Raw genomic sequence first — 18,114 nt, 5'->3', positions numbered from 1 at the left:
TGCTGAGAAATGGACCAATCCATGTTATTGTTTACCGGGTCAGATGTCAATCATTGTCATGCAGATAAATTTGTATTGTATCGATTTGGCTCAAATTTTAGAATTAAGATTATTTTGCATATCTCTCTGCAACAAGTCTATTTTAACCTCAATCAGAGCAACTTGATTTTGCCTTTCGTACCACCTTAATACACCCACTGTCCCACATTCTAACCATGGAGTTTTTTTACACAAATCCATGTATAATTGATAATATACATTTCATCTTGTCAAAGCCAAAAGTTATTTACAAACCTGACAGTTTCGACCATCTTGGGCGATGGCCATCTTCAGAGTGATGTTTTTCTCTCCAACTTCTGTTTACCAAGTGGGTCGTAATACGTGACTAAGATAATGGGCCCCCTCGTTTCTGTTCATTGTGGTCGGTGCTCTCTTCCTTATCCAGATGGCTTCTCTGATACGGCGGGCTCCCGAATTACATTCCTTCTCAAGAACTTGGGCATCTTTCCATTTAATCACATTGTTTTGTTGAACGGCATGGTCCGCGATAGCAGATTTGGACTGTTCGCTAGCCAACTGTTTTCTTGTTTGACAAGTAAATGTTCCTTTACTATGGGCTACTTTCTCAGTTTCTTTTTTATGCTCTTTCAGTCTTGTTTCAAAGCGACGCCCAGTTTGACCTACATAAGTATTATCACAATTTACACAAGGAATTTCATATATGCAGTCCGTGGTACTCATGGGGTCTCTTTTGTCCTTTGGATGCACTAACATTTTTCTTAAAGTGGTGTGGACGTACTGCAGTGGCTATACCGTGTTTTCTGAAAATGCGAGTGGCTGTTTCTGTCATTTTTTCAACATAAGGTATGATCACAAGTCATTTGCTTCTTTCCGTGGAATTTTTGTTCTTACTTTGCTTTTTAGCCTGTTTACATTTCATCTTGCGCTTGACATGGTTAAAAGTCCACTCGGGATAGCCACATTGTTTAAGTGCGTGCTTGATTTTACCTTCTTGTTCTTTGTCCTCCAATTCTTGAAACTTAATTTTGATACTATTGTCATGCCTTCCCAAGGTTAATTTGGGGCATCCCATTTATGTTAATTTGTTGTTATTGTTGGTTGGTTTTCTTTTTCTATAATTTTGAAGGGTTCTTCAAATTAGCTCTGCACCAAATAACATTTCATTGTTTTTAAATATTTTATTCCAGATGTTAAATACAGTAGAACAACTGACCGACACCATGGCATCCAGCCAAAGTAGACCAAAACCAGACTCAAGTGGACCAAAACCAGATTACATGGTATCATCTGAACCACCCAGGACCCATAGACATGAGCCTGTTGATGCAGTAAGACAAGATGGTCGTCATGGAGATGGAGAGCGGAGACAATCGGAGATGGATGAGGATGAAGGAGGAGAGAGGGAGGATAAGAAGCTGCGGGTGACCATCAAAGATGAGAAAGAAGAACAGGAGGATGAAATTCCTGAGAGAGGGTAAGAAACAGTTTTGAATGTTGACTTTTTGAAATGCTATTTTGGTTGTAAAAGTCAGGCATGAAAATTTTCAGCATTTTGGCTGATTTCAGTGTTTTTTGTTAATGTTTTCAGTGTTTGTCAGCCTATTTTTGAATCAAATTAACACAAAATGGTAAAAAAACATGGTTTTCAGTGGGTTTTTTTTTTCAAGACTAGTTTTCATGCATGAAAAGTGAAATACAAAACAAGTAAGGCCTAAAAATTGGGCTATGCCAGTTGAAGTCCATACACCCCCTTTGGAAAACATGACCTTAACCTCTCACCCAGGAGGTGCAGATGTCAAATGGAGTCACTCATTCAGGTCAACCCCATTTGCAATCTACACTCCCTATGTGGGAGGTTAAGGTCTTGTCTTCCTTAGGGGGGTGTATGGATTCAACTGGAATAGTTCATAGTTTGTGGCTTGCAACAGGTTGTAAAACAAATTTGAGTCTATTTGTTGATCTGGGTTTGTTTTTCTTCATAGCATATGATTTCAACATGTTGTTATATTCCTTAAAAAAATAGATTTGTATTTTATTTTGTACAAAATGTTAGTTTTCACTGTCAGATATGGCCCCTTGTAATTTTGACCCGAACAGATTAGGAAAAGCAAAGAAAACCTCTATCAGACACCAGTGTATATTCTGCCAATGCATGTCACTCTGTTGATTGTTACTGAGTTCTGTCTATTTGATGTGTTATGACCTGCCCGCACGCAGTGCAGTATAATATTATGGGCATCGTGTTTGTATTTGTCTAATATTTCGATCCTAAGAAATGAAGAAGTGTAGCTCAGGCGAACTGGCAATGTAATAAGGGAGAGAAAAAATCTTATCTGTCCGGGTCCTAACGATTTACACCATCGTTTATTCAAAATCCCTGCTTTTTTTATAGCCTTGATTTTTTTCAGGGTATATGTTACTGAATTACATTACAATTATATAAAAATCAGCAAATGTTGGAATATGGCTTTAATCTCACAAAATTTGCAAAATTAGAATTATTTGGGAAATGACCGCTCACTTGCCTTTGTCTGCCTTGTCATCATTTACAGGCCCACTGATGATACTGAGGATGTGCTAGGGATTACAGGACTCAGTGGTGTGAGTGACATCATAGCTGAAGCACTAGCTGATGAAGACACAGAAGGGTTAGGACTATCGCAAGATACAAAACACAAATTACAAGCAAAGTAAGTGATATAATTACCAAAATTTACGTATTCTTATTTATTTTCAGGCCCTTTGAGGGGTTTTTGCTCAATTTCACACAATTTTTCAGGTGGGCATTTGTATCAGTTTTTATTTCATGAACGTTCATTCTCATGCCTGCATACCTAGTGATCAGGACAGGGGATCAGCATGTTTCAAAATCTACTTGTCTGGAAGATGCACTAGCCTGTTGGTATTTCTAGACAATGTGGCGTTACTAGGATTGCTCTGGATGGACCAGATGATGGTCATATAGGTTGCTAATATTTTGGGGTTTTTTTTTACCATTTTATTATTTTTCACAGAAGAGCGAATAAACAACAAGAATCAACAGATCTGCAACTTGACACCCTAGACTTGACCACACTCAGCCGAGATCAGCTGCGTGAAATCTTTACACCACGATCACAACTCACCACAGACGAAGACGAAGATGAGGATCTTGTACCTTCATACGCTAAGAAGCCATCGGAGCGAAGTGAAGCCCAGCGACAGGAGCTGAAGGTACTGGTTGGCAATTTAAAGCTTGCCATAAACACAGTAATTTGAAGAATTTCCTCAATCTGGTCACTATGTTTTTCCATTATTGACACAATTCATGTGGAGTCAAGAAAAGTCACAGAAATCTTCATTTGTTGTTGTTGTTGGTATCCCACAAAAGATCATTTCTTAACTGCAGGCATTTCTAATGTCGTACTAGCACATATGGCTTCAAACAAGGATTTGCAGTGCTTCAAGCACAATGTTAATAGTTATATGGTGCCAACCCGTCAACATTACTAAATGTGGCCCAATGCAAGTTAATGAGGTACATATCGTATATAGCCTATTAAATCAGGTACTCTTATTTTCAGATTAATAGTGTTACAGTGTAATTATTGCAATCTAACTTATTTGTTCAGGAGTGGATGGCCAAGAGACAGGCAAAGAACTTAGAAGAGTATAAGAAGAAGAGGGAGGATTTGGCCGAGAGAGAACCAAAGCCCTATCAACCTCCGAAGAATGCACAAATACAGGTGAGAAAAAGACCAGAGTTGTAACGAGTCATGACTCCAGGTAAAATGAGGCAACTGACTTGAGTGATATTCATCTCACTCGACCCATTGACTTTGTACAGTGATTGACTTGACTTGAGCTAAAAAATCGGCCATATAACTTGACGCGCCAACTTTTGGTGACCCATTACAACCCTAGAAAAGATAGTAATATTGTGTGTCCCCCTGGAAATTTCCTGATGGGTTGCAATACTTCGGACTGTTTGTCCTATATGTTAATTCCCTGTGGTGATAAATGACCGCAAATTGCTCTGTAAACAATGCTGACGGTAAGAAGTACTCCAGCATGACCTGTAACATTTCCATTTTTCCAGCTGGGATCAACGCAGAAAGACATCAAGCGAGCCGAGAGAGCACGAGAAGGTCAAAAACGAACAACGGATGAAGAACATTTCCAGGAAAGGGCCAAAGCTGCCCGCCAACTCATGGCTGAAATCTTTGCTGAAACCCCAGCTCTTCCTCCCGAACCAGAACCACAAATACGAACATCACAACAGGCTTCCAAACCAGATCAAACAGTAACTAAACCAAAAGGAAGACAAAGAGCGCCACCTAGAGGAGGTGGTACAAGACAAGGTAGGATGGCTTCAAAACTCATTACGGTTGCCCGTCTGGGTGCAGCCGGTTTCTGTTGTTGCAAACAATGGAACATGGTTCAACCGCTGATTGAGTATTGAAGTCAGAGAGTTTGTTTGTAAAACAAGTGTACCTCATATAGGAGCAGTGGATTACTGGTATAATACACTGAACGAGTATCTTTAACCAAATCCCAACGTTGTGGCGCGCTCCAAGTGGTATGCTCCTCAGCAGCTTTGGTGACCCTGACCCTGAGAAATAGTTTTGTTGCCTTTTTCTTATTTTTCAAAAATTCTATTAACTGTGCCATACGTCACGAGCAGCAACGCAACCTAGTTGACTTGATTTCAACTCCAGCGATTTGCTGCTTTGTGCAAAGTGATCAATCTATTGGAAAGATGCTGGTCAGCACTGGCATTGCTGGTGGGATAACATAGTGATGGAAAATTGTTATCAAAGCAGCAAGCTGCATGACACTAATGGTACTGTTCACATTTTGAGAGCGTCCACAGTGTAAGCATGGAAGTGGGGTCCTGATTGGCCGATTCAATGGTCTGACAATCATTACAACAAACCAATAATCTGATTGGACGATTATGTGTCAAAGTGTTGGTCGATTCAGAGTTGCTCTCTTCAAGGGAACACAAAGCTCTGCTTATGTTGCTCATTAACAGGGCGCTCACGTCAGTCAGAGCAAAAGACTGCCATAATTCTCTGGAAGTTATAGGTGTAAAACCAGCGTAACGCTAATCCTAAATCTAACTCTAACACTTCCTGTTAGAATTACATAGGGTAAGTCCTCAGCCCTAAAACATTCATTCTACCTAAAAATTTATATTTTGTGTCTGTATAATTATGTATTTCCAGGTGTACTCAAAGGGACATATCTATTTATAGATAGTGAAGTATATCCTCCTGCATCATCTTCCATGAGGAGTAGAACACCAGGGGCTGATCGCCAGACTGGGAGACAGTCTAGTTATTCTAGAGGTAGACCAGGTGTAGAAGAATACAAGACTGGGAGAGAGTCTAGTAGCAGATTCGTAGACGAAGATCAAAGAGTTCCACCGATACAATTAGATTATTCATCCGATGACGATTACGATGGAATGGACGCAATTTCCGAACGCACTGAAACAAACAAAGAGAATGAACCAGTGAGAGATTACAGGCCGCCAAGATCGTATAAACAGATTGTTAGGGTTCAAAGGCCAGAGGTCACGAGGGGAAGAGGTCAACACCACGTAAACAGAAAACGTCACGGTGAAATGTTGAAGGAGTTGAAGCAGGAGACTAGTAGACCAGGATCATCTGGTGGCATCAGGGAAAAGCAGAGGCTGTATGGTTAGTTGCCTTTAATATTTTTGTGGACTATTATTGCCAAACCCAGGATTAGGCAACTTTTGCAATATCATTCCGTATCTCGAAAGTGGCATCTGTGATTTTACGACTTGTGGGCAAGTGTTAGTGGAAATGAAAATAATTTTGGCCCTTGTTCAGTGAATTTTGCCACAAAACAGTAAAAAAAATTCAAAAGTTAGTTTTCAATATCTGACAACAATTTTTTGGATTATATTGGTAGAAATGCATACAATTTTAGACAAGGACAGACTCAAAATGTTGTTTTGAATTTTGATTTTGATAAAGCTCTCCACAGATTCTGAAGCTGCAAGAATTTTTACAAATTGCATTTGAGTTATGACCAAAATTGGGGTATAACTGCTAATGTATCAACTTGTGACAACTATTCCAAGATACAAGATAATTTTTATTTTCCATAAATCACACAAGTATATATTTAAAAAAAAAAAAAAAAAAAACCCTGGCTTTGGTAGCTAGCAGTGGTGTAGCCAGGATTTTGGAACCGGAGGGGCACAACTTGTAAATGTACCGACGGAAATATTTTTTGCCGACGGAAGTTGTGATTTTATTGACCCCAATTTTTTTGCATGGTTTGAAAAAGTGAAGAGCAAAAAAAAAAAAAAAAAAAAAGAATAATTGGCGGTAGCAACATAAAAACACACAATATTTTATTTTTGTCTCGCCTGATAAGGCAGGAGACTATATAAACACTTTTCCGTGTGTGCGTGTGTGACAAATTTGATTAAAGTTTTGGTTTTCGCCTATTTTCTCGGAGACTAGGAGTCGCACGTTTCTCAAACTTGGTGGGTGGGTGCATCTTGACCCGAGACAAAACCGGTTTGTATTGGTTAGTGGGTCAAGGTCACTGAGGACCTCTAGAGGTCATCTGAGGTCAAATTAGTAAAAACTGTCGTATGGGCATGAAACTTGGTAGGTACAGTCAACATTTCAAGCCAAATTTTTTGAAGGTCATTTCAAGGTCACCAGGGTCATCTGAGGTCAAATTAGTAAAACTGTCGGATGGGCATGAAACTTGGTGGGTACAGTCAACATTTAAAGCCAAATTTTTGGAAGGTCATTTCGGGGTCACCAGGGGTCATCTGAGGTCAAATTAGTAAAAACTATCGGATGTGCATGAAACTTGGTGGGTACAGTCAACATTTAAAGCCAAATTTTTGGAAGGTCACTTGAGGTCACCAGGGGTCATCTGAGGTCAAATTAGTAAAAACTGTCTATGGGCATGAAACTTGGTGGGTACAGTCAACATTTAAAGCCAAATTTTTGGAAGATCATTTCGAGGCCACCAGGGGTCATCTGAGGTCAAATTAGTAAAAACTGTTGTGTGGGTATGAAACTTAGTGGATACAGTCAACATTTAGAGCCAAAGTTTTGGAAAGTCATTTCAGGGTCACCAGGGGTCAAATTAGTAAAAAATGTTGCATGGGCATGAAACTTGCTGGGCACAGTCACCATCAGCCAGATAATCGTGCCTAGCCAATAACCGCCAAATTCATTTACCTCTACCAAAAGTAATCACCAAAGCAGGCGGTTGCGAAAGCAGGCGAGACTCGTGGTTCGAGAACCGCCTTGTTTTGTATAATTCCCAATTTTTCATCATTATTTTACAATTCTCCCCTTTCTTCGGTCACCCTGGGTAAATATTAGTCTATTGTTAATCCAATTTTTTTTCCAACGCCTTCCGTCTACCGACGGCCTTACATGAACCGACGGCCATGACGAGTGGGGGGCACCGCCCCCTGGCCCCCCCCCACTGCTACGCCACTGGTAGCTAGGTCAGTGCCCTTACATGGTTTCACTGCAAGCATGCAGACAAAACGCCCTTATTAGGATCACAGATGCAATTTGATACTGCAACCAGAAAATTAAGTACGCAGCTAAATTGCTCATCTCATATTAAAGGAGCATTTCTCACTTTTCTCTAAAACATTTGAGATTTTCATACCACCAAAAACCTCTGGCTTAATTGTTGTGTGCAAAACCTTTCTTGTCAATTCAATCATTTGTCAAAAATATCATCAAATATTTATTTATGTTCTGTTAAGAGAACACACTAACACAGCGGCATATGGAACAATTTAATACACATACCGTATTGTTCCTAATAAGCCCCTATGGGCCGTGATATTTCATGAAGGCTGGGCGTTTATTAGAGATCAATTTTTTGTATACGTTTTTACATTAAATTTCCAAAATAATGCCACCCATTCCAGTTTTAGACACATCAGTTTGCAGAACGAATGGCTTATCATCATGAGAAATTAATTTCCTATAATATCCAGTGAGACCTAGGAATGATCTAACATTCTTTTCATGTACCGTACTTACGCAAGTATAGTCCGACCTTCGAGTAAAGTCACACACCCAAATTTTCAAAAATTTCAGAAGTTTTTTTTCCGGTTTTGGAGAGTGTCCCTGGACTGGACCTAGAGCTAAATGCTAGGATCAATCATGGTTGACTTTTAAAAAATGTAGGCCTATATGTTTTGAATAAATTTGTACTCATGTCATACTCTAATAATGATTTCAAAATACATTGAATTTGTATCCATTTTGAAGTCATTAATAGAGTATGACAAGAGTACAAATTTATTCAAAACACATAGGTCTACAATTTTTTTTAAGTCAACCATGCATTTTTTTTTTGAAATTTGAGTATAGTCCCACCCCCAATTTTGAAAAATGTTCACCTCAAAACGGGGTGGGAATATACTCGAGCCAGTATGGTATATTAGCACTTAATAATGGTACATTTTATTGCTTTTTCAATTTTCATTTTGGAAAATTTAGGGGGGGTGGGCATTTAATAGACACTGGGCGCTTATTAGGAACAATACGGTAATGGATATCTACTGAAACAGAGCATGCTATAATCACAAAATTCTCCTTATATATATTTCTTTTTATCATATTTTATCAACTATAGGATCAAAGAGGGTTCCTGGGACGTACAAAGGATATCAGAGGAAGTCACCCAGGGCACCCAAACCCTACACACAAAGACTAGCAGAGATGAAAGACAAATCACAGACCCCAAGCAGACTGAGGGCTAGGCCTAGGTCCAAGAGACCGCAGTTTGGTACAGCAACGGTGACGGTGGACCCTGGGACGCGTCGTCAGCAGATTGAAGGTCGTGGTCTGAGAGCGGAGGTGACACCGCGTACTTCTACACCGTACACTGAAAGATTGGGTTTGTTGTCTACCTCAGAGACATACAGGAGAAGAGGTGAGTGTGTGATCAATAAATTGATTGATGATCAATCAATCGATCGATCGATATATTAAACAATCAATCAATCAATATATTGATTTATTATCAATCGATATATAAATCAATCAATCAATCAATTGAATACCTAAGTGGAATTTTATATCAAACATGAGTTAGACCCAGCATTTTATTGCCAGCAGATTGTTCTTCCTTGTGTGTGAACGATGAGCCAAAATCCACTCTCTTAATAGTCTTCCACGTACACTTAATCATGGTTTTCATGGAAGAAAGGCCCAACTCGGAGTTGGGCCCTTCTTCCACAAATATTTGGTTAAAGTGGAATTTTATTCATCCATGAAATCTGCTTTTCACTGCAATGAACTTTCTTGCTAACATATTACATGCTTCTACTTGTGCAATTAATGGATAATTACCAAATTTCTGTAGCTATTTATAACACATCTGCTTTATGGAATAGGCACTTGCAATATATTAGTTGAATAATATAATAATTTTGAATGTATGTAATTCTGTATGTTCATTTATTAAAGGTCCCCTGAAGATAAAAATATTCTGTCTATAAAACTTTTCCAAATATTAAATTTTTTCTTAATATCGTAAAAACAGTTTTGATGGAGTTAGGCCCTTCTTCTACTCAGGTATTCAATTGTATAGCTACTGTGGCTCATGTGCTAATGTTAAAAATTTAAAAAATTATTTTCTCCCATATTGTGACACATCTCAAAAAGTTGCAAGCACTTGACCTGCTATAAAGCTGATAGTGTTTTATTTGTATCACTAAGATAGTCCACAACAGTATAGTTTTGTACTTTAAAGAAATTTGCTCCCTTTTCTTCATGAACTACCAACAACCCCATGTAAAAAATTGTGCTCTACATGCCCCACCTTATAAAAAAAGTCCTTATTCCTTGGTAATCTTTTGACAAGCCCTATCTTGATTACGTGACCCAAATGGGATACTTGGGTTTGCTTCAACTCGAAGCATGTCTTCAAGCGAATTTTGAGCAAAAAAATCTTTAAACCTTTTCACACCCCAAGCTGCCAGCTAGTGTGACCTAAGGTATCCTAATTATTGTAAATCATATATTGATTATTATGACTGTACAGAAGATGTAGTGAGCCCAGCACCGAAGGTCGGGTTACCATATAAACCCAAGACTGGACAAGGAGCCTCTACTTATGTGGACAGACTAAAAGACACTTCAGCAGGTGCTCCCAGGCCTAAACATAAAACAGCGTATGGTAAGTGTCTTTATCAATTTTGTATTGACATTTTTTCCTATATTGTTTACAGTTTGCCTTTTTTTAAATGAGTCCTTGCACCACTTATAAATCACTACCAAATTCTGTCTGTGATTCTGTGATAACTTAGTTACCTCAGCTAAATTCTGTCATTCTGTAGTTTTGCAAGGTTTCATTTTGGGCCCATTCATTAAATGTCACTTTTTTGTTTATATTTTGCCTTTTTCAGTGGGAGCATTTGACACCACTTATAAATCATCAGCAAATCCTGTCTGTGATTCTGTGATAAGTTACCTCAGCCAAATTCTGTCATTTTGGAGTTCCTCAAGGTTCCATTTTAGGCCCTGTAAATAAATATCAATGTTTTGTTTATATTTTGCTTTTTCAGTTGGAGCTCTTGGCAACACTTATAAATCACCACCAATGGGTGCCACTTATAAGTCACCACCGATGGGGGCCACATATAAGTCACCACAGTTGCACACACCGTCGCCACGCCTGCGTCCTTACCGTGTGCCATCCCAAGAGGAGCAGGACGTCCATCCATGGAGGGATGACGATGAATTATCAGGGATTAGTGATGTCAGTCCATGGAGTGTGTCTGACGATGTGAAGAGGCTACTACAAAAGGATAGTCGAGAGGTAAGACATATGGTTCTATTGTCAGTTCTTGGTGCAATATTTTGCGTCCGCGTGTGAAGAACTCAATGGATTTGCCTATTTCGTGTACGGGGTGTAACTGGATGATAAAAAATAGCCATAAAAAGTAGACGTCACATGCTAACACGATCAGTTTACAGGTGAACTATTTAAGAACAAGAATAAAAATATTGTTTTGAGACCCAGCCATGTCTCTATCGCCTTATATAACACGGATATAGCATTATTTTTGCATGGAACAACTTGGCGTGCTGCCTCATTGTCAGTTGCGGCAGAAGTATTATAATTTAGGGGCAAATTTGTTTTGTTCTGGTCTTACTGGGGCATTTTCAATTTCAGGCTGTTTTAATCCAAAATGAAGGCGAATTTTGCTATTGGATGGGCCAGTGCACAAGAAGTGTGCAAAATTTTGCAAATTGACTCTATTTTAGCCCAAAACATGGTGTTGTTTTGGACAACACAACTATTGCTTAATTTTTTTGTTCTATTAAGATTTTAGGGGGGGTAGGTCCTGCTTGCAAATATTTAGGAGGGATGTGCCCTCCACCTTCCACAACCTATGACCGTTGTTTTTATTTAAAATAAAAAGATATTCTTTTAAGATAAGGCCCTTCGCACTTGATTATTAGTTTCCTGTTTAAGATTTTGAAAAAGGGACGAGGTGACTTTTAATTATTAATTATTAATTATCTTTTATTTTCTTTATTTGGTTTGAACTATTACAAGCACCTATCGACTCGTTTTGACAAGGGCGGGCATTTAATTATTTCACAACAATATTTGATTTTATAAATAAGTGAAGGTGGAGTTGTACTCTTTGTTCATTCATCATTATTATTGATATTATTAAAGTCAGAAAATGTCAAGTAGAAGTAGTTGAAAGTTATTTTAAAGGAGAAAATTGGAAATAAAAATAAAATAACTAATTATTTTGAGATTTTCAATTTTGGACGCGGGCGGTAAACAGGAAACTAATAATCAAGTGCGAAGGGCCTAATGGAAATATTTTGTCTTCATGTTAGTCTGATACAGTATAGCAGGATATTTTAGCAGTGTTCATTTTTCTCAATTTCTAACTGTTTCGAAAACTTTTGCGATTTCTTATATCAAATATGGATACACTTGCAGTTTTATTATATAATAATAATTTCATTTTGAATCTTTATTACAGTCCTTGGCAAGAGGATACACCACAGATGAGGACTTTGATGCTTTGGACACCCTGGATGATCAAGATGATTATCTCGCTTCTGTTGATGTTCGCGAACTTGAAGAAATTGCGTCAATCGGCAGCGAGAGTATTAGCAATATAGACTGGGCTGCTGTTGATCAGATGATCGCAGATGTACGATAACCTTGAACTGCGGATATTGTCAGACAGGTCAAGGGGAGCATCTGGAATTGAGTTCCAGTTGAAATCCATACTCCACCTATAATGGAAGATTTGGCCTTACTCTTCCACACAGGGAGTGTGAATTTCAAATGGGGTTACATGAATCGGTAAATCCATTTGAAACATACACCCTCTGTGTGGAAGATTAAGGTCATGTCTTCAGGGGGTGTATGGATTTCAACTGGAATAGTCCATTTTTCTGATGGTCCATGATGCCATGTACCATTTCGGCCTGATATAACGTCAGGGAGTTAATAAAATATGGGGAACAAATTGGAAAATATGATCTGAAGATTATTGTAGATGTTATTGGAACTTGACAATTATACAGAGTAGCCGAGTCAGATTCCAAACATGGCTAGTCAAATGAAATTTTCACTGACTACCAGGCTGAGCCAGCTCCGACACTGGCCGTAAAAGGAGCAGAAGAGAATATTGGGCAGGAAATCCTCCTATCTGTCATTGGCCCCTGAACATGTGTAAAGCAAAACCTCCTATGTAACCTCTTGGCAGTTTTATTTTAAACATGTTCAAGGGCCACAAGTACATAGGTTTTTCTGTACTAAAAAGCAGCCATTAGTAAACCAGCATATTATTGGGCTGTTACAGTTGAAATCCATACACCCCATATGGGAGGACATGACCTTAATCTTCCACACATGGAGTGTGAATTTCAAATGGGGTTACCTGAATGGATGACTCCATTTGAAACCTACTATACCCCTTGTGTAGAATATTAAGGTCATGTATTCCACATGGGGTGTATGGATTACAACAAGAATTGCCCATTTAACATCATTTCTCAAGAGTATTCAAAGTCAGTCTTAGTGATTGATTGCAAACAACTTGCCTTTTTCAAAGCCTTCAAATGAAATTATGTAATTCTACTCCAATATGGAATTTTATATAACCATATAAGGGACCAAGAAAAATTGCTGCTGTTCATTCTTTCTTTCTTTTTCCATTCAAATTTCGCACCTTTTAGTCTCTACCTTATAAATTTATCATAAGCTTATTAATCATAAGCTTCTATATTGTACTATAGATATTGGTTGCAGGGGAAATTATTATATATTTTGATGTTAAAACCAGGGGGTACTTAAGTTTTGTTTGGGTAGGGGTGTGCTGCTGAGAATTTGAAAGTGACCCATCAATATACAAATTTTTCAACAAATTTGGACCCATCGGCTTAATTTGAACACAAATTGTCTTAGTTTTTACAATAATATTTGTCCCCCAAATTTTGGGAAAATGTCAAAATTGTTGGCTATAGTGAGTCAAAATTGGGATATTTACCTAAAACATTGATTGAGAAAATTTGGAAAAAAGGACTCATCCATAACCAAATTTAGCATAGAAAAAGTGTCACGATATACCCGAACTAGGAACAAATGCTACCCATGTTTACAGCACTTTCTCGTATTGTCATTTGTGCTGAGTACCCCTGGGGCAAAAACATGGTAAATTATATCAGGGTTTATTGAATACAGGTGTTGCATATTGTTATTTAAAGCTCTGTATCTATATATCTATCTATATATTTGTATGTTAAAAATGTATCCTCTAGCACCTTGTAACTTCAATTTTTAAAAGAAAACACATCACACTTTATTTAGAAAAAAAAAAAACAGGTTTGTCTCAGAGACCTGCATACATAGGTATATGAAATTGGATTGTCACATAGCTCTACACGATCACCAGGCCCGAAACCAGGATTTATTTGGGGCTGATTTTGAAAAAGTGGACTGGGGGGGGGGGGGCAGATTTTGAAAAAGTGGACTTTGGGGCAGATTTTGAAAAAGTGGACTTTTTTCAAAATTTGGATATTTTTTGACCAAAAGGGCATAAAACAACTCTATTTTTTTGCTAGCTACAATTGCAAATTGGACTTTTTAGGTAAAAAGGGGGACTTTTTTGGACCCCCTCGCCCCTTCTAGTTGCGGGCCTGACAATCACCCATTTGTTTCTTAATTTTAAAAAATGGGCAATATTGCCTCAGAGTAGCAAATAAAAAGTGGGCCGAAAAATGCAATAAAAGGATAAATCTCACGTAGCGCATTAACTTTTCTGACCAAATATTTCTAAGACAAACCTTGTTTTGGCCGTATCTGGTGATTTTTCACAATTATTAATCACTTTCTTTTGAAAATAAGGGTGTAAAAAAGTTTAAATGTTTAGATTTAAAATTCTGCTTTTTGGGTGAAGATAAATATCATCTGTATTAACAATATTATATAACATGGCTTACATATAAAATTAATATATATGATATTTTGATGCAAAAAAACATGGTAAATTATGTCAGGTTTTATTGTGCTCAATTTTCATGGGGTATTTTTAAGCACATGAAATTGCTTAATTATTATTGTGATTATTACTATTATTTATTGTAGAAGTTAGTGCTTCAATTGTGCATTTTATGCAGTAAAACAGTAATATATTTTTCATTATGTGTAATTAAGTTAAGGCAGGATGCTGCATAAATTGGCTGCTCAGTGCCAGAAGTGGGTAAGTGCCAACAGCTACCCTTTGAACATTTGGCAATTTACACACACAGTATATTGTACCTACACATGGCAGTTATTGCACTTGCCCACTTCTGGCACTGAGCATATGGAAATTACAAAAAGTACTATTTATTTTACCACCTTGCTGAAGTTGGGATATTCCAGATGAAAGCCATACACCCCCTGTGGAAGACATGAACTTAATATTTTATTTACACAGGGGGTGTCAATTTCAAATGGAGTCACCCATTCTGGGTACCCCATTTGAAATCTACACCTCCTCTGCAGGAGATTAAGGTCATGTCTTCCATAGGGGGTGTATGGCTTTCATCTGGAATAGACAAGTGGTCATATGCTGTTAAAGTTATGGATATAAAATTAAGCGTACTGCTAACTGTCCAGCGTATATGAATTTGCACAATGTCCTATGCATGCACACGCTTGACGTCATGCATGGTATATGTGAGGACTAATGCTTGGGACCTTGCAAAACATTATAGTCATATAAACTTTGTCCAGGCCAATTCACTAATACATATTCTATTAACTTAGACACAGTGTTTAAAGGTGGAAAATTAAAAAAATTATTTTCACTGACTTTTGAAGTAACAACAATGACACATATATAAAAGTATGCAATTTTTAGATAGGAAATTAATCTGTATGGTCAAAATTTTGAAAATGGTCCAAAAACTTGATTTCCTCCACCAAAATTTTATGAATAAAATGTGAAGGATTTTTTGGTGGGGGCACAATTGTTAAAATACAAAGTTATTTTAACTGTTAATAATATTGCAGGAATCTTCAACAAAGTAAAAAATGTTATATTTATGCAGAAGAATCTGTTATGCAAAGTACACTGATTATTATGTTGATATGGAAATATAGGAGTACTATTTGATAACATTTTGTTTATGTTTTTAATTGTAACAGTACTGAACGTAGCGCATACCGCTTCACATTAAAAGGAAGATTGTGCTATTTTTCTTCCAAAAACACTAAATTTGTGGCACATTTTTGGATGTCCCCCTCTAAATTTCACTTTGGACTAAACGAAATGATGATGCCACCACTAGGAATTGGTGCCATAATTGGCCAATCAAAAACCGGTATTACAATATCATCTTGAGTATTGGCTTGGTAGGGCAAGTCTTTGGTTATATAAATTTTTTATCTATACTGTTTACCTTCTTTGTTAAAGGTATATATCCACTCATAAATCTCTATACACAAACCTTGATTTTGAAAAAAAAATGTGTATTCAAACTTCCAGACCTAGAGAGTGATTCAACCACTACATACTAGAGAATGATTTGTCCAATTTGTCCATCATGCTAGTGAGTGATTGACCACTGGCCTTTAAAATCTAGATGGCAAGGCCTGGTCTCAGAGGATGATTTAAGGAAGCCCCATCATGCACTGTAAAGGTGTTATCACTAGAGTTTCAACTGCCACTTTACCTTTCAAATCCCATTGAACTCTGTGCAAAAGATGTTGTTTTAGAATTGCCCGTGTGTCATTATTACTTATTATTTCAGATTTAAAGTGATGTATGCATGAAGGATAATTCACACCTTCTGTAGATAACATAAAATGTGAAATCGACCAACTTTTTGAAGGTGTTTTTATTGTAAATATATCTGTCCAAATTCAAATTTAACCATGCACGTGTGTATGCAGTGGGCGAACAGTGGTGTCATGTTCACTCACACAGCTGTGCTAACCGCAAGACTTGCTGGGAAGTGCTTAAATCATCCTCTGGCCTGGTCTATGAAGGCTACTTATACTAAACACATGATGGAATCAATGATTTGTGGCATTTTTTTGTGAGTGCTCTATTTTTATTTAAAAAATTTTATGAAAGTGGCTCTCAAGGATTAAAGCAAATTTATTATGTTAAATCAAATACATTGAAAGTGCTGAAACTTGTATGTAAATTGGATTCAATTTTGAGTGATTCACAGGGAGCTATATTTAGTGTCTATGGCGTGTAGAAAATCGCTCACTAGAAATTGAGTTTGGGCGAGCGGTGGGGAGTGAGAGCAATCGCTAACCTCAAACGGCAAGGCCTGATGCATGGGCAATTCTGTATTTGATATTGTTTACCTTTTTCCTTGAATTGAAACTTTTGCTTTGAAAAGCTCTGTTTGGTTTCATTTAAGGGTGTCAAAATTGAAACCTAGGCCTTAAAAAAATGTTTGATTGGCGTAACCCGACCGACCTAAAAATAGGCCCGACCCTAGACTTTTTTTCTTATTTTTTTGCAAAAAATGAATTAAAAAAATCAAAAAAGATTAAAATTTAACAAAAAAAGAAAAAAATTGCAAATTTCAGCTTAAAATGTTTTTTTTTTTTAATGCAGACCGACCTACCCTAATTTTTATTTCATGTTACGCCAATCAAGCAATTTTATTTTTTAGGCCCTATTTTGCTGACAATTTGACTGTATATCCATTGAAGCATGGAAGAAAGAGATGAGAAGGAACCACAACGAACGCATTCACTTTGTCCACTCCCTTTACCGACATTTAGTTGACATTGTTATTCATGAGGATTTACTTTGATCAATACCCAGCGTTAAATAGGTGATTGGTATTGTATTCCATGTATTTGCATGTCTTCTGGAGCGTGTGTGAAGGATGATTTGAACTAATGACCTTCCGTGCAAGCACCCTATAGGATTTTCTTTGGTGACGTGATCATCGGTCATTGATGGCCTACATCTTTTCTTCCATTTTGCCCAATTTTTCCGAACTTTGATGACTTTTTTCTCAGAGTTGGCAGTCTTTGGCACTGAAACGAGTTAGCTAGTTACGATTATACACATATAAACTATTAAATTAAACAGGTTTTATGTACGGACTCAACCGAACATTGTGCATTACTTAAGAACATTTTACATCTATTTTTCATCGAAAAAGTCACCAAAATCTTACCTTATTTGCTAAAGATGAAACTCAGCAAAAAAATGGCCGATTTTGATTACCTTTTCGATGTTTTATAGGACATTTTCTACACAACACGATCAAGAAAACAGTTTGACTGTAGATCCCAAAACAAAGCTACTATACATGTTCAGAGCATCAGTGGAATTCCATAATCTTACTTCTGGGTAGCGTTTGTTTGTTCGTGGATGGGTTTGTTATAAATTTTTTCCAGTAATGATTTTGCCAAGCATCGATCGCGTAAATGGATCATACATGAAAGTAAGTACCATTGATAGCTTTTTCTTTTCATGCGTCAATAGATAAGCGGATTAAAACTTGGCCGATCGAAGTCGTTGTGGTTCCTTCTCATCTCTTTCTTCCATGATTGAAGCATTATAATTTTTACTCGGCT

At 37.4% G+C, this 18,114-nt stretch overlaps 1 protein-coding gene across 1 annotated transcript in view; it reads left to right on the top strand.

Moving 5' to 3' along the window:
- LOC140140069 (uncharacterized) overlaps positions 1 to 14,729 on the top strand; it is a 154,624-nt gene extending 139,895 nt beyond the window's left edge. Inside the window, exons 27-36 of the mRNA XM_072161890.1 lie at positions 1,209 to 1,495; positions 2,574 to 2,711; positions 3,036 to 3,234; positions 3,633 to 3,746; positions 4,100 to 4,361; positions 5,229 to 5,705; positions 8,668 to 8,967; positions 10,081 to 10,215; positions 10,604 to 10,857; positions 12,047 to 14,729. Of these exons, the coding sequence (XP_072017991.1) occupies positions 1,209 to 1,495; positions 2,574 to 2,711; positions 3,036 to 3,234; positions 3,633 to 3,746; positions 4,100 to 4,361; positions 5,229 to 5,705; positions 8,668 to 8,967; positions 10,081 to 10,215; positions 10,604 to 10,857; positions 12,047 to 12,229 (2,349 nt within the window). The 3' untranslated portion in view covers positions 12,230 to 14,729. The remainder of the gene's footprint in view (positions 1 to 1,208; positions 1,496 to 2,573; positions 2,712 to 3,035; positions 3,235 to 3,632; positions 3,747 to 4,099; positions 4,362 to 5,228; positions 5,706 to 8,667; positions 8,968 to 10,080; positions 10,216 to 10,603; positions 10,858 to 12,046) is intronic.
- Positions 14,730 to 18,114: the final 3,385 nt, after the last annotated feature.

The sequence above is a fragment of the Amphiura filiformis genome, chromosome 2, assembly GCF_039555335.1.
Source record: "Amphiura filiformis chromosome 2, Afil_fr2py, whole genome shotgun sequence".
Classification (NCBI taxonomy): Eukaryota; Metazoa; Echinodermata; class Ophiuroidea; order Amphilepidida; family Amphiuridae; genus Amphiura; species Amphiura filiformis.
The sequence above is the reverse complement of the archived record's forward strand: the minus strand, read 5'-3'. Positions and strand labels throughout refer to the sequence as shown.